Source organism: Poromitra crassiceps (genome assembly GCF_964638095.1).
Source record: "Poromitra crassiceps genome assembly, chromosome: 10".
In the NCBI taxonomy this organism is placed as follows: domain Eukaryota; kingdom Metazoa; phylum Chordata; class Actinopteri; order Beryciformes; family Melamphaidae; genus Poromitra; species Poromitra crassiceps.
The window spans coordinates 28,639,993-28,656,460 of NC_139631.1; the positions used below are offsets into that span (position 1 = coordinate 28,639,993).

Genomic DNA, 16,468 nt, shown 5'->3' on the forward strand with positions numbered 1-16,468 from the left:
ATAATGACATCACAACAGTATAATCCTAATGTTAATTTAAAATGAGACATTCCTCTAAATCTGGCTTGGCCAACATTTTAGAAATAGCTAAATGGACCGATTGATACATAAATCAATCAATCATGAGTGGATTCAGCACACTTTATCTTGGCAGATTGATTGAAACATTGCAGGTCTATTCAGACCTTAGGTTGCCACCAATTTTTTTTAGCCAGGGACCTTTGGTCGCCGCCCAATGTTGCCCCCTCAGAATCTTGGCTTGCATGACACCCCTGCCGTCAGGGCTTTATGTTATGACATCACTGATGACGCATCTGTGGCCCTCCACAATCATTCTTCTTCTTCTTCTTTGGTGTTTTATGGCAGTTGGGTCATAACAGCATCCTTTATGTTACATTACCACCTCCTTCTGGATTTCTTACAATACATGTATATTCTTAGTTTCTTACCCTCCACAATCATCATACCATTATGTATTTTATGTCTTCACAGTGACATCACTGACAGGGGTGTAGTGCTGTGGGAGCGGCGGGGAGCGGAGCTCCCACATTTTTCCTCCAAGGGTTTGTTCTTACAATAGTAAAATTGTTCCTCATATAGGTGCGCTCCCCCAGTTTTCCAGATAGCACTACACACCTGATCACTGATGACATCATCACTGATGATGACATCACTCACTAAGTTGCACATGGTGATAGAGGCTCTGCCCACACTGTTTGAATGACTGGTGTTTTGTGGTAAGAGGCAGTGTGGGCACTGGGCGCCACGATTGGCAGGTGATGTGTGGGAAGAGACTTCGCCCATACGGTGATAGGCTCCGCCTACACAGTGTGATTGACAGTGTGAAGGGCTGAAGTGTTGGGCTCCTAATGTTTTTTTTTCATAATATATTTTCCTATTATTATGCTTTTGTGAACTATCTCCCCCTGCTAACCAGCTGAACTTTGAGCTAGCTCTTGTGAAGTGTCAAGTGTGAGTTTACACAACACTGCCAGTGCCTCCACATGATGGCGACAGAGTTTCAAAGACAGGCGTATTATGCCACGAAGAAGAAATAACGGCAGCTGATTGGATGACTGGCTGGCGAGGTCGAGGAAGCGTAGAGGAAGACGAGAAACAACAACAACTAGTAGGGTCATCTGTGGCACTTCCGTGACCGTGGAGAGCGAAGGTCCGTTTCTCAATGGATTTGTCATCTAGGAGGGTTAATAAACAAATTTAGCCGGGGTGTATTTTTAAAAAAGGCGGGGAAAATATTTGAGAGACCAAAATCCAAAATGTCTGCCGTGGAAATGAACTTTTTAATGGTTTGACCTACAATGATGCACAATACATGGTTTCAGAGCTTATTCTGGTCAAGGAATACATATTTGGTGTTTATATAATGATTTGACTTATTTTTGACCTTCAAATACAAGATGGCTGCCAATTTTGAGCTCTAAAAGGCAGTTTTTTCAAAATCGTCATAGAGCCTTCATATTAGGCTTGAATGACAGGTCTTCTCATGATGAGTTGAATAATATACAGTATAAGTACACAGAAGTAATCTCTGAGGTCATTAAAGTCAATGTTTGTGTGTAAACAACAGTTGCTGATTTGCGGTTTCCCATTAAATAGGGTAGGCTACTGAGAATATGGTGTCCAGTTCATCCCATCACATTTTCATAATGAACCAAAAACAATTTTGCACTATAGCCTAACATAAAATAGTATTCTGTATGCAAAGCTAGCAAGGTTTGTTGCTTGAGCTGAATTTAAAGGTCAACTCAAAACAAACAATGAAATTAACTTTGAAATTAAAACTGAATCCTAGGCTATTAAATTTCATCAGCACACAGTAAAGGAAACTTGTCTTTGAACTCAGCTGACTGTCTAGTCCTAATCCCTGTTGTGCAATGTCCCTTTTCAGTGAGGTTTTAGTTTTTGTTAAGAGTATGGACTTTTAATCTTGACCTTGTTGGTAGGCAACGGCCCTTTTTCAGTCAAGCATTTTCAGATTAGCCCAGTCAGTCTGTGAAGCAGTCAGTGTCAGCACTTGCGCGAGTTCGCTTTTTCTCTAACTAATGTTAACATTACACACTTTAAGACACTTTGTTTGAGGATGTAAAAGGAGGTACGGTGGTGTAGTGGTAAGCACTATCGCCTCACAGCTCGAAGGTCGTGGGTTCGATTCCCACCTGGGACGATGTGAACGCTGAAGGAATGCGTGCCCGTCTGCATGTCCTCGAGTGCCCACCGCCCGGGTGGGGTCGTCAAAAGGGCCTTTCTGTGTGGAGTTTGCATGTTCTCCCCGTGCCTCCCGGGGGTTTCCTTCATATAGGAACCCCCTTCACCAAAAACATGCAATATCCTGCTAATGTGGTTCCTCCTCTGGTCGTTAAGGGCGCCTGTTCAGAGGGAGGGGAACTGGTTGGAATAGTGTGAACCTCCCACGTGCTATGTCCTACCGGTGAAGCTTACCCTGTCAGGTGAAAAGAAGCGGCTGGCTAACTGCCCATGTCTCGGAGGAAGCATGGAGCCAGTTTCGGCTCTCCCCAGATCGGCAGAGGGTGGAGTAGCAACCAGCATAAAGAAATTACGTTAGCACTAATGGGGGATAAAAATGGGATAAAAAATCGGGGGGGGGGGGGAATATATAAAAAAGAAAAAGAAAACTTTGTTTGAGGTTATCAACGTTATTCACTAGTCTAAAGATAGTTCTACCATCAAGAACATATAAAACAAAAGCAAAAACAATTTTTATTTGCAGAAGTCATCATTGATATTTGGTGTTAGCTAACGTTAGGTAACGTTATTATTTTTAGCTAAAGTTAATGTTATCTGTCTCCACAATTCTGTCAACTGACATATGCATTTGCTTTTGAAAATAAACAGCGTATAACAGCAATATAATATAACAGTAATATAATAGCGAGTTGATTTCCCTCCCAATGAAAGACAAAGCACACAATGTCCTATGAATGTGTCCTAAAATGTGACAAGCCTTGCAAGCCCACCGATACAATAAATCAAGGCAAATGGGACAGCTTACAATTAAAAGCCCAAGACTGGTCAGGACTTGATCAATTTGATGATGTTTACACCACCACCTCCTGGGAAGATGGGGCAACCAATCGGTACATGCATTCGTCATGTTATATTTCTATTTAATCTTCAGTTATGCTTAAGCAAGCCAGGCTGTTTATTTTCAAAAGCAAATGCATATGTCAGTTGACAGAAGTGTGGAGACAGATAACATTAACTTTAGCTAAAAATAATAACGTTACCTAACGTTAGCTAACACCAAATATCAATGATGACTTCTGCAAATAAAAATTGTTTTTGCTTTTGTTTTATATGTTCTTGATGGTAGAACTATCTTTAGACTAGTGAATAACGTTGATATCCTCAAACAAAGTCTCTTAAAGTGTGTAATGTTAACATTAGTTAGAGAAAAAGCGAGCTCGCGCAAGTGCTGACACTGACTGCTTCACAGACTGACTGAGCTAATCTGAAAATGCTTGACTGAAAAAGGGCCGTTGCCTACCAACAAGGTCAAGATTAAAAGTCCATACTCTTAACAAAAACTAAAACTTCACTGAAAAGGGACATTGCACAACAGGGATTAGGACTAGACAGTCAGCTGAGTTCAAAGACAAGTTTCCTTTACTGTGTGCTGATGAAATTTAGTAGCCTAGGATTCAGTTTTAATTTCAAAGTTAATTTCATTGTTTGTTTTGAGTTGACCTTTAAATTCAGCTCAAGCAACTAACCTTGCTAGCTTTGCATACAGAATACTATTTTATGTTAGGCTATAGTGCAAAATTGTTTTTGATTCATTATGAAAATGTGATGGGATGAACTGGACACCATATTCTCAGTAGCCTACCCTATTTAATGGGAAACCGCAAATCAGCAACTGTTGTTTACACACAAACATTGACTTTATTGACCTAAGAGATTACTTCTGTGTACTTATACTGTATATTATTCAACTCATCATGAGAAGACCTGTCATTCAAGCCTAATATGAAGGCTCTATGACGATTTTGAAAAAACTGCCTCAAAATTGGCAGCCATCTTGGATTTGAAGGTCAAAAATAGGTCAAATCATTATATAAACACCAAATATGTATTCCTTGACCAGAATAAGCTCTGAAACCATGTATTGTGCATCATTGTAGGTCAAAGCATTAAAAAGTTCATTTCCACAGCAGCCATTTTGGATTTTGGTCTCTCAAATATTTTCCCCGCCTTTTTTAAAAATACACCCCGGCTAAATTTGATTATTAACCCTCCTAGATGACAAATCCATTGAGAAACGGACCTTCGCTCTCCACGGTCACGGAAGTGCCACAGATGACCCTACTAAACAGCGTCGGGGAAAGCGAGATTAGTTTGATTTGGGCTGTTTGGGGGCTATAAAAAAAACCCTGGGCTCTAAACATAATGCTGTCAGTCACTTTGTGTGTCTCTTCGCCGCGGCATGAGAACAGTTAGTACGTGGTGCTTTGGGCTCCCTCTGTCGGAGGAGATGTCGGTTTTCCCGTTCCTCCGCTGTATCTGCAGTGTGTCGAGGAGGAGGGTTACATGGGCAGGATGTGCCGGTGTCTCTCCCCTGTTAAGACCACCTCCCGTTGGTCTGGCGTGGGTCTGGGCTGCGGGGAAAAAGGACCTGATAGACCTGCCTGTCCTGCACGAGGACGACCTGCATGAGCAGTTTGTGAGGGGGTCCGGCCCCGGAGGGCAGGCCACCAACAAAACCAGCAACTGTGTGGTGCTGAAACACATCCCCACTGGGATTGTAGTCAAGGTTAATACGAATAGTCTCAATTATACGTGTGTGTGTGTGTGTGTGTGTGTGTGTGTGTGTGTGTGTGTGTGTGTGTGTGTGTGTGTGTGTGTGTGTGTGTGTGTGTGTGTGTGTGTGTGTGTGTGTGTGTGTGTGTGTGTGGCTCAAGTCAAGTTTATTTGTATAGCACATTTCATACACAGATGCAGTTCAAAGTGCTTCATATAAAATGGATGACATAAGAAAATAAAAAAGAGGATAAAATAGACATTCCATAACAGCTTTGTTTTTATACTGTAGTTTGGACGCCAAGCATAGGCTACTCTACTCTCCTCTACTGGTACCTTGCGTCTTCTGTTGCCCGTACATGCCACAGCATTGGGTTTGCATAAAATCAGATAGAGGCAATTCAAAGTGCTTCACATAAGATGGTCGACACAAGAAAATAAGAGAATAAAAGAAGAGGATAAAATAGACATTTAAAAGCATCACAACAGAGTATAGTTGCAAAAATAGTAAAAAACGTACAGAGGAATAAAACAAATGTTCTATCTGTCAGCAGTTAAAAGCGACGGTAAACATAAAAGTCTTTAGTCTATTTTTAAAAGTAAGTAAAGTTGGGGCAAATCTGAGGTCTTCAGGCAGATTGTTCCAGCTAGCAGAAGCATAGTGGGTGAATGCGGCTTTCCCATGATTTGATTTGATCCTAGGTTAGTACAGTTAGTAAGCCGGACTCTGCTGACCTGAGAGGTCTAGACGGTTCATAGCGTGGGAGCAACTCAGCGATGTATTTTGGGCCTAGGCCGTTAAGTGATTTGTAGACTAGTAACAGTATTTTAAAATCTGTGTGTGTGTGTGTGTGTGTGTGTGTGTGCGCACGTGCGCGCGCGCGCGCGTGTGTGTGTGTGCGTGTGTTCATTTGTCAGTAATCCGTTACAGAAGTAGGGATCGGACGGTAGGCTATATGAAGTTAAATGTATCGCAATACAAAAGTGTGCCAATAATAATATTACTAATAATGAATCGCGATAGAATAGCTACATTTGATTCTACTAATCACAAATACCCATCACAATTTCACAAGCTCTACATCGAAATTATATTTGCACTTTTTAATGCCATTTTAGCAAGCCACTGTTATTGCCAGAAATATTTATGGTTCAGAAATAAATACAATTCTCACTTTGTTGTCATTTAACTTGATTTATTACATGGTTTTATGTTGGGTCGATTCGCCAATGCCCAAATCAAATTGGATCATGACGTAAGCATAATTGTCCCATCCCCAGTTAACAGTGACTGAATGGCCTGTGTAATCTATTGACTCAATCTATTGATCTAATCTCTTGCACCATTTTCCTTACAGTGTCATCAGACCAGATCTGTGGATATAAATCGAAAACGAGCTCGGGAAATTCTGAGAGGGAAGCTTGATATTGCGTATAAAGGAGAAGACAGTGAAATCCTTGTAAAGAAGAACGAGTCTGTGCAGAGGAAACAAGAGAAGAGGAAGAAGGCAAATGAGAATCTGGAGAAAAAGAGACTCTTTAAAGAAGCACTGGCAGATTCAAAACCAGGGAATGACATGGCTTAACTTTTTTTGTTCTGATCCCCATTACATGAACACATGAAACAAAGACAAGAGTACATCCAAGTTGCAAACTGTTATGACAAGAAGGTCCTAGTTTGCCTCTGTAGACTGTGTCTATGAGCCAACTACAGTATACCTGCTGTCAGATGCTGTCCAGCACACTATAATGTACACAAATTCTGTTGAATTAAAGACGTGTAACTATATACGTACAATAACATGTCATGCAGACAGTACATTTTCTGTCTTAAAAAAGGTCCAGTCTCCCGCAACACCCTTCTGTTAGTGGCAGGGATTGAAACCTTCTGGGAATTGCTTAGCTGCTCTAGCTCTGCGCAAACCTGTCCCTATGCGACCATTAAGGAACTTTCAGCTGCTTGCAGTTCTTTCAGAGGTTGTATATACAGTATATCATGGATCAGTGGTTCCCAAACTGGGGTATGCGTACCCCTAGGGGGTATATAGAGGTACTACATGTGGTACTTGAGCGAATGAATAAATTATCAAAATAAATGAAACATTAAATTTAATCTGCTCAGCAGGTACTAATTGCAACTCTTACACTCCATTCATTCTCCATCTTATTTTGTAATGTTATATTCTTCAACATTATCATTCATCCATTGCATATGCCATAGTTTTCTTGCAGTTTTCTAAGCAAAATGATGTAGTCGGGTAAAGGGGGTACTTGGATTCAGAAATCAGTGAAAGGGGATACTGAAGCCAAAAAGTTTGAGAACCACTGGGCATATTTCTCAAGAAAATACTTTAATATTTCAGACACTTTGGCAGAAACACTTCATTAAACCTAAACATTAAATTATAATAAATGCACAAAAACTAGCATCTTGGTACGTTGAAAATATACAGCAAAAATAAGTAAGTCAGCAATATTACATGAAATGAAGTCGCCTTTTGAATAATAGCCTACCCAAGGGATTGTAAAAGTTGCTCACTTGCCAAGAGAGAATGAGAGAGGGGGGGGGGGGGGTCTTTCTAGTACCTGCATCATATTAAGAAAGCTTTTGTGAAATAAAGTTAGAAAAAAAGCTTTTGTGGTGAATTCATAGTTTTCATATATTAATTGTTTGAACCCACAAAATACTCTCAATCTCTGAGCATCTTTAAATTTTTACATTTTGATGGCATCATTTGCTTACATGTGCAGAGTAATAGTGTATTATCCATTATCATCATTTGACATGCCTTCCTGTCAATTGGCAATGTATTCTTAATGTAGGCTAGAATCAAAGTACAGATTATTTCCCTGGTGCCACGTCTAACATTACAAAAAAACACAATTAAAAACATTAATCTCAACAGTAGTTTGTTTTATACTGTATATATACAATATGGATAATACGGTAATCTAGTCCCCAATTGCACGAATAGTACAGCAGCAGCAATTTATCGCTAGATGGCAGCAATGGACTGCTCAAGTCTTCCACCAGTCGCATTCAAAACAGTGAAGGGGGACACAGCTTATGTTTTTTTTTGTACAAGCACAAATGAACATAAACAGTGTCGAAGTTAATGATGTTTCCACTCTCAGCCACATTGCAACATCTCAGCAGCTCATTGCTAGCTTCTTGGGACGTCTTGTTCACGTGACCTTGTAATGATTAGATTTGCAACAAAGTATCTGTTTGTAACCACAACAGGCGGTGTGACCGTTTGATCAGCGCCGCGGCCAATGAGAGAGCTGCTTAGTACCATGTCCCCACGCTCATGGTTTGAAGAAACAACCAATCAGAGAAGCAGTGGGATTTTTAAAACCCTCTGTACTCAGCACTCTGGCTTACACGGGAGTAAAGTTTGTCGTCGAAATAGTTTAAACTCGCACTGTAAAGAGCCCATGAACAGAAGAACACCGAGGGCAACATTAACAGACCCCTCGTCCTCTTGGCGTGTATTTGGGGAATTGAGATGGCAAAAGGTAGCTACGCTTTCTTTTCTTCTTCTTTTTATCGTTACCGCAGTTGTTGAATATAGTGGAGTGGAGCAGCTGACGCTAGCTAACTTTGTTTAGAATCTTTACTATCAAGCAAGCCGTTAAAAGTCAGTGTTTCATTATGTTGTGCTAACATTTGTTTACCTGTTCGTCAAGGGAAGAAAAAGGTGCTGACGACCCGCAATAACCCCGAGGACACTGTGGTGGAACATAAAGGCAGCTCAAAGGAGGAGACAAAAGAAAACAAACCAGCAATGAGCAGGGTGTGTTGTCTTGTTTAACGTTCTTGCAGTGTCCATGTTTTCCAATTTAGCAGCAAAAACGAGCTCCTGCCACAGCGTTTTCTATTTAAAACCGTCAACAGGGTAACGTGGAGTAATGCCCATTTCATTTCACCCGGCCATAACTAGTTTCCTGTTGTAATTCTAAACCGCCATAGTAACATAAACCTCTCCAGCTGCAGTCAGCTTCCTGGTGTGGGAGGGGATGCTCAATGCTGATTACCCACTTACAGCTCTCAAATTCATTATTACGTTAATTGTGTTATATGTGCATGTATACAATTCCATACAAATACAATTTGTTATTGATACAATTATTACCCCCCCCCCCTCAATGTAAATAACGAGTTATTCTACTCTTGTTGCAGGATTACTTATGTAAGGCACAGACAACTTTAAACAGTCTTTGGAGTCCAGGCAAGCCTAGATCACCTCTGAGTGACAATTCAAGTGTGCTACTCCAGGAAGCAAATGGATCTGATGAAACTCATGCCGAGATCTCAAAGCTGAAAGAAGGTATAGATATATCTCATTCACCTTCAGTTGTTTTTTTTACAACAGTTTGCCCTTGGTTGGCATTTTATGTTGCATGCAATCTCCCAACTATTGTGTGGTTTACCTTTTGAATTGTTGGCTGGACGGTCAGCAGATCCAACTTGACTTCAGTGACCCCAGAAAAAAATCCTGAATGGTAGCAGTGTTCACTGACCCACTATCTTATGACACAACTTAACTGTTTATTGAAGGAGTGTCATTCTCTCCATTAAGCCTGCATGTTTATGACAGCTCTTGGCAGCTGTGTCAATTAAATGCTTTGTTTCTTCCACATTTTTAGACGGACCTAATGAAATAAACAGTGAGATTTGCGAGTCCAAAGAAGAGCAGAGTTCGGACATGGCTCATCATGGTCCTGGGTCCAGAGAGAAAACCACAGAACAACCAGAGGAGAAAGACTCCATCACGCACACAAACCACGGGTCTGCAGCAGAGAGCAAAGTTTCTGCACCCAAACCTCAGAGTGGAGCTGGTTGCAAAAGCAAAGTGAAAAAGTATGTGGACAAAACCAACACACCAGATTTTAATCAAGGTTTTATCAAAATGACCGTCTTTTTGCCAGCTAATTACTGTCATCATCATGTTCCCCCTGCAATACTGTCAATATTTTATTATTATTATTATTTTCAGGGCTGAGAATCAAGCTCCCCAAAACAGAAAGGTCACAGACTATTATCCCATCAGACGGAGTTCCAGAAAAACTAAAGCTGAGTTGAAGGTTTGTATGAAATATGCATGCTTGTTATGATAGGACAAATTCTAATATTAGTAACTGTTTGCACAAGAAAGCATTTTTCATCCAGCTAATATTTTGTCCTTTTGCATCTGCAACCAACCTGCAGATATGTATTTAATTTGTTGCTGCATGAGACAGCAAACATTCTCTCCTTTTTCTTCTTGAAGATTTCAGGATTATACAACTAGGCCATGACAGAACGTTTTGGTCTGACAATAATTTCTCACAATATTCACTTTCAACAGAATGATGAACACAGACACCTCGATGACCTGATAAAGAATGGCATTGAAGAAGGAATGCAGGTAAGATGTCATGGTTTAGTAGTGTTTTAAACCAACACAAATTAGAAGTGAAATTTATATATTTGCTATGAAAACGATAATTCCAACATGCTAGAGCAATTGGTTTATGCGTCGGTGTTTGTGCTTAATGTACTAGATGGTTTTATTTGAACTGGTTTATTTGGTCACTGACTTGTGTCAGTAATTGTGTAAAGAAGCCATATTTAGAAGCATGTTAGAAATGTAATGCACCTCAGCGGTAACGCCAAACTGCATCATAGCTAACGCACTTAATTAAACTTGACACTTTGTTGCTTTTGAATCTTGACAGGTCAAACACATCGAGGGAAAAGGAAGAGGAGTGTTTGCGCTGAGGCTCTTCAAAAAGGGCGAGTTTGTGGTGGAGTATCATGGAGACCTTCTGCAACTATCTGAGGCAAAAACAAGAGAGGCCCAATATGCCCAGGATCCCCAAACAGGCTGTTACATGTACTACTTCCAGTATCGCTGTAAAACATACTGGTAAGTCCAAATGTCACTACTTTAAAATGGGTTTGCCACAGCTGAATAAGCGTTTAAGCGGTTTTCTGTCCCAACATTGCAATATACTGTCAGACAAGAAACTCCAAGTGCAACAATTTGCTTTAAATTTTAGACTTGAAACATTTATTTTGGGTACTATGTTTACTTATGTTACATTATATTGCAGATGACCTGTCTGTTGCAATCCAAGCTTTATTTGTTTGTCTACACGTTGCAGTGTGGATGCTACAAGGGAAACGGACCGTCTTGGACGACTGATCAACCACAGTAAAACTGGCGGTAACTGCCAGACGAAGCTCCATGACATCGACGGGAGGCCGCACCTCATCCTGGTGGCCTCCAGGGATGTGGAAGCAGAGGAAGAGCTGCTGTACGACTACGGTGATCGGAGTAAAGCCTCCGTCTCTGCTCACCCCTGGCTCAAAAGCTGAAATACTTCCAAGTTCTACCAAAAGTGTTCATATGTTTCATATGATGTGGTGCTTTATACAGTTTGTAGAGGATATAGATATATATGATGATATAGGATGATTTTTATAAGTACAACAATTCTTGCTGTTTTTATAGATTGAGGCTAGGAGAAATTGTATTTTGCAATTATTGTTTTTAGCATGCTTTTATCTTTTTGTTTTTCTTTGCTAAATGTAGCAGGTTGATGGTCCGACCTTTGAGATTATTTCCCCTGGCTAAGGAGTATGTCCTTGTTTTCTTGCATCTCAACTTCACTATGTAAATATGATGTGATAACCTCTCAGGACAATGGGGAATAAATCTCAGTTAAATCTTTCATTCTAGCTGCAGCATGGTTAAGTATGAAAATTGGACAGGTACATTAAGATGGCATCATCCACACAGCAATAGTAATGTAAAAGTCAAGATTTGAAAATGGGGAACCATGGGGGGGGGGGGTTGTAAAGCATGGTCTTTTTGGTATTATTAAATATATCCATGACTAGGTGAGCCAGCAGGTTGATGATGTCCTTGCAAGTAATTTGCCACATTAAAACAGGATATTAAAATATTTACCGTCAAACCGTCCATATAATTTTCTCCGAACTCCTGGTGAGAGAATTGCATAAACATTTATTTTGAACAAGGGAAATTACAAAGTGTATTAGTACCTTCATACTGAACTATAAATGGTGAGCTTGGAATTTTATGGTTCTATTTAGGTCAAGAGCAGTTTGGGGATATTCAGCATCCGAGTTTTGACAGTCCAGCTGGCAAAAGTGTTATGTAGTGAAATGATCTAACCAAATAGTGATATCTGTAAGGTCGATCTGGGTTTGGCTCTATAAGGTTCTATGTGACTGTTTATGAGGTAACCTCAGGCTCAGTGGGAAACTATGAATATGATTTGATGTTTATATTAAGCTAGTTTTGAGACATTTTACGATGGTACTTTCAATTAGTTTTTTGTGTTCTCATCACTTATTGGGCTACTGGATTTGGCTGCTGTGCTCGTTATCGGTCTCTGATTTTCTCTTCTGTTCATCTGTCTGACTCCTGTTCTTTTGAGTTTCTGCTGCCATCAACCTGTGGCAAAATACTAAACCAACATATAAGCTACACATTTTGGTTTCTGGTGGGATTTGTCAATAATAGATATAAATAGAAATAACCTGTTAAGAAACTATAACAGTAATTACTGTTAAAAACCCTCACATACCTGAAACTCGCTTGATTAAATACAAGTGAAGCACAGCATTATTAATACCCTCTCACCATACTGCCTTCAGTGCCTTGCCTCTGACATGAGGCTGAGAGGTCGACTTTGATTTGATTGTGGTCCTGAAACAAAGTTTGTGATTGGATAGGAAATAAAACCTACTGTATAATACCTAGCTGAAATAAACTAGCTAGAACTAGTTAAGGAAGCATTGAATAACATTCAAATATGTGAATATAAACAAAAAATGTATAATTCCAAGCTCACAAATGACAGAATTTTCATTTTGGAATGATAACACAATAATCTAAATACAAGTTAGATAATACTTTCCAGTTTGTGTCACTTGACATCTTAAATCACACTTTTCATATAATTTATATATCTATTATAGTAACACTATAGACCCTTTTAGGTTAAAATTACAAAATACATTGCTTATAAAATTGTAAAATGCCACACATTGTAAAAAAGAAAGAAAAAGTTAAATATAAAAGTGGTTAATTGATGAGAAACTTGTGCATACAAATCCTGTGTGGCTTCTGTGTTGATAAATTGTCCACTTGGTCCAGTTTCTTCTCATTTTCGCCTGAATGAAAAGCTGAAAAACAGAAAAGTGCAGAAAGTTAGTAACCTTGCAAGGCAGCTGGATTCACGCAAGAACGATATCACGAGGGCGGCACGGTGGCTCAATGGTTAGCACTGTTGCCTCAGCAAGAAGGTTGTGGGTATGAATCTCCACGCCTGTCCTTTCGGTGTGGAGTTTGCATATGGGTTCCTCCCACAGTCGCAATGTATATACTGTATATACTGTATATATCCTCCTCCCTCTGGGAGAAGAGAAGAGGTAGGAGGAGGGAAATCTTAAACCGCCAAAAATACTAGACGCCACCAGTGCTTAAACGCCAGGTGCGTTCCATGAAAGAGGAGCGCGCTTAGCGCGTCCTTACATAGAGAATTAATTGCAGAAAGGCGCTGGCAGCTCAAATAAGCGCGTTGGGTGTGAACGCCGCCTTAAGATAAAAAAAGTTGAACATTTGGAGGAAAATGCTCATCTTTTCACTCTTCTCCCAGAGGGATCGTCAACCCCCGCTGCTCCCAGAATTGGCAATAATCTGGCTTTCATGTTCACAGTCAACAACATCAAACAGACGAAACCAGCTGGCTACCGTCCGTGTGATCGTTGTGTCCTGAACTGTACTGCACGCGACTGCAGGGGGAAACAAAACAAAGGACAAAAAAAACGCTCCGTGCGCTGTGTTTTGTGCGCAATGGAAGCGCTCTCGACATGATTTACAAAGCGTTCACACACGACCTGTGTGAACCCACCTTATCTGTTTTTAACAAAAGCCACACAGACATTGCAAATTAGATTATACTAATGTTATAATATACAACATGAGACTTTTTTGTTGTTGTTCCCTGTATAAGTATCTGTCCCCATTTAAAGAAACAATGAATGAATGAATGAATGAATAGGCACAGCTGGTCACAAGTAAATCATTATGAGACGAGAGACGGCTGGGAAAATAACCTGCCTGCTACGGTTTTCTTCAGATTCCTTGTTTTTTTGTTTACCTCTGTTCACACTCAAGCCATATTCAATAAAGCAATTAAGCGCATTACTCACAATTTGCTAATGGTTGTTTTCTCCTCTTTCGCCTCGTCTGTTGTGGCAGGAACTGAGGGAGGGTCCAGGTCCACTTCCACCATGGCTGCTTCAGTCTGAGGCAGAATCCCACTGCAAATCGTAGCACAGCCTTATTATGGTTAGTGACAATACTATCTGTGTAAGTCTCTTTCTTGGGTCAATCCTAAAACAAAATCCACACTGTTCAGTATATTCCCATGATGTCACATGCATTTCCTGCCAATTTGATGCATCACAATATGCACAGCTCATTGGCTGTGGCTGCCCGTGGGTGCGTGCAGTGCACCACAACTCTGTGCAGATGTGTGCACAGACTTGCCAAAAATTATAGAGTAAATTTGGGAACATTTAAAAATCCGCTTTGTCAGTCCCTGCCTATGGCAATGCTCAATGCCCATGTGCAGATTCAGATTAATTGGCTGACCCGTTGAGGACCAAAATGGATGCATACAGACAGAAGGACAGAGTTTCCCTCATTTTATAGTGGGATTTAATAGTAGGATATGCTACATCTGTGTAAAATCACATTGCATACTGTCAGTGTGTCCACTACTGCTGCATCCCACTTACAACGCATCACATCCAGGTTTTGTCTCTCAAGATAATGTCGCATTGGCTCCCATTATATGCATAAACCATTGTTTGTGATTGTGAGGGTAAAAGGGCCAAATGATGGACATTACACTTTGGATTTTAAATGCATGTGTAAATCCCATCTCCGAGTGGGTTTCTGCTCAGCGCGTCACCTCTTGTACATCTGCAGCTCCTCCTGAGCGACCATGAGCTGAGCCTTCAGCTGGTTCCTCTCCTGCAGGACTTCCTTCAGCTCCTGCATGGTGAAGCGTGGTCTGTTGGGGTCTTTCAGGTCCACCACCAGCTGGTTTGGTCCTGCTGTCTGCTTTAATGCGGAAAGAAGAAGAAGAAGAAAGAGAGGGAGAAGGGGGAAAAAATCTCAAAAACATGTGACCAATGCATGCTTTGAAGCAGGGGTGGAGAGAGTACTAGAATGTCCTACTGTAGCAGTACTGTTACCTTAAATTTGACTAGGACTAAGGAAAAACTACCAGTGAAAAAATCCAAAAAAGTAGCCACTATCTTGTTTTTGTTGTATGCATTTGAAAATAAAATAAATAGGGTATGTCCTACTTTGTTACATGTGACCTTTTCCATGCAACTCCAAAAGGAAGAGAGTACAACAGTAAAAACTTGATTCCTTTAATTGAAAACAATGTGAAATTACAAAATAAAGTGCACAAACTACTTCAGATTGCTGATTCTTTGCTGACTGACAGTTCACTTCACTATGAATGGCTGCTTTGGCCAGTTTACGACAGTCTAGTTTCTGATATGCGCCACAAAATGTGCAGCCTAGGGCGGCTATGCTGTTAAAATTAAGTACTTTAACTAAAAGCTCAAAAAACTAAAGAGAAACTTACCGTGCCCTGGCCTGTGGAGTTCTCCTTCAGGATCCTGTCCAGTTCGCTCTTCAAGTTGTCCCGCTCCAGTTTCAGCTCCTCCACTGACAAGTTGTACTTATTGACCAGAGTCTCAAACAGCTCCAGGACCCTGACGATCCTGAACTGTAGATCGGACACTTGCTCACCTGTGCTGCTTATTTTCAGCAGATCTCGGCCGATCACGTAAGAAATGTCATAAACATCCTCCACCGTCAGCTGGAACGCGTCCTTCTCGAACGCCAAAGCGGGCGAGGAGTCTTCACGAGGCTCCATGACGACTGCCAAAAACCCAGCAGGACTGCGTCTCTGCTACACCACCCGCTGTTTCTGCCACTTTCTTCTAACTTCTGATAAATGTTACTATACTTTTTCTAGTTGGAGAGATGACCAACTGTTTCCTTCACTTCGAGACGAGCCGCACTTCCTCCATCACGCGTCCACCAATGGCGTGATTTGCTGTAAACGTTTATAGTAGAGGAGGGCAAAGTATCCTAGCAACATGTGAGGCCAAAGATCGTATATTTACGAGAAGATAACTCCCTCAAGTGGCCAAACTTCCGGTTTGCAACGTTTGTAGAGTTCTCTCCTTCCTCATCTCATCTCATTCTTTTCAGGTAAACGAAAATGCATGCGCACGATCAGGTGAGAAAGCATATGATTTTATACGTTTATTTACATTAAATTATTATTTTTGAAGAGAACTAGCTTATTACTAGCTCAGAAGTTATTCTGAGGCATTCTATATCAATGCCTAACCATTAAGAAGTTTTACAATAACATTATGCAAACCTTTATATATATATATATATATATATATATATATATATATATATATATATATATATATATATATATATATATATATATATATATATATATATATATATATATATATATATATATGCATGGCAAGTACTTTGGCATATATATATATATATATATATATATATATATATATATATATATATATATATATATA

General features: G+C 40.2%; 3 protein-coding genes across 4 annotated transcripts; 2 read left to right on the forward strand and 1 right to left on the reverse strand.

Moving 5' to 3' along the window:
• The first annotated feature begins 4,362 nt into the window (after positions 1-4,362).
• Positions 4,363-7,269, forward strand: mtrfr (mitochondrial translation release factor in rescue). The gene is made up of 2 exons (XM_083644123.1): positions 4,363-4,792; positions 6,138-7,269. The coding sequence occupies exons 1-2, from the start codon at positions 4,466-4,468 to the stop codon at positions 6,363-6,365; spliced, it is 555 nt and encodes a 184-aa protein (XP_083500249.1). The 5' UTR covers positions 4,363-4,465; the 3' UTR covers positions 6,366-7,269.
• A 961-nt stretch (positions 7,270-8,230) lies between these two features.
• kmt5ab (lysine methyltransferase 5Ab) lies at positions 8,231-11,143 on the forward strand (the record flags this gene model as incomplete). The annotated part of the gene is made up of 8 exons (XM_083645372.1): positions 8,231-8,298; positions 8,470-8,576; positions 8,963-9,110; positions 9,430-9,643; positions 9,780-9,867; positions 10,131-10,190; positions 10,501-10,691; positions 10,930-11,143. Exons 1-8 carry the CDS (start codon positions 8,289-8,291, stop codon positions 11,141-11,143), a joined length of 1,032 nt encoding a protein of 343 aa, XP_083501498.1. The 5' UTR covers positions 8,231-8,288.
• A 715-nt stretch (positions 11,144-11,858) lies between these two features.
• Positions 11,859-15,919, reverse strand: rilpl2 (Rab interacting lysosomal protein-like 2). 2 transcript variants are annotated; one of them, XM_083643923.1, is made up of 4 exons: positions 15,469-15,919; positions 14,779-14,927; positions 14,012-14,122; positions 11,859-12,982 (listed from the first exon to the last, which is right to left on the reverse strand). In XM_083643923.1, the coding sequence occupies exons 1-4, from the start codon at positions 15,760-15,762 to the stop codon at positions 12,961-12,963; spliced, it is 576 nt and encodes a 191-aa protein (XP_083500049.1). In that variant the 5' UTR covers positions 15,763-15,919; the 3' UTR covers positions 11,859-12,960. The 2 variants fall into 2 exon arrangements, with proteins under 2 accessions (XP_083500049.1, XP_083500048.1); XM_083643922.1 differs by having other exon boundaries at positions 14,779-14,930.
• Between the last annotated feature and the right edge of the window lie 549 nt (positions 15,920-16,468).

Coding starts and splice junctions, on each gene's coding strand:
- mtrfr (XM_083644123.1), top strand. CDS start 4,466: ATGAGAACAGTTAGTACGTGGTGCTTTGGGCTCCCTCTGTCGGAGGAG. Junction 4,793..6,137: donor CCACTGGGATTGTAGTCAAG/GTTAATACGAAT, acceptor TTTTCCTTACAG/TGTCATCAGACCAGATCTGT.
- rilpl2 (XM_083643922.1), bottom strand. CDS start 15,762: ATGGAGCCTCGTGAAGACTCCTCGCCCGCTTTGGCGTTCGAGAAGGAC. Junction 14,123..14,778: donor GAGCTGCAGATGTACAAGAG/GTGACGCGCTGA, acceptor TACGATTTGCAG/TGGGATTCTGCCTCAGACTG. Junction 12,983..14,011: donor AAAACAACCATTAGCAAATT/GTGAGTAATGCG, acceptor TCTGTTTTTCAG/CTTTTCATTCAGGCGAAAAT.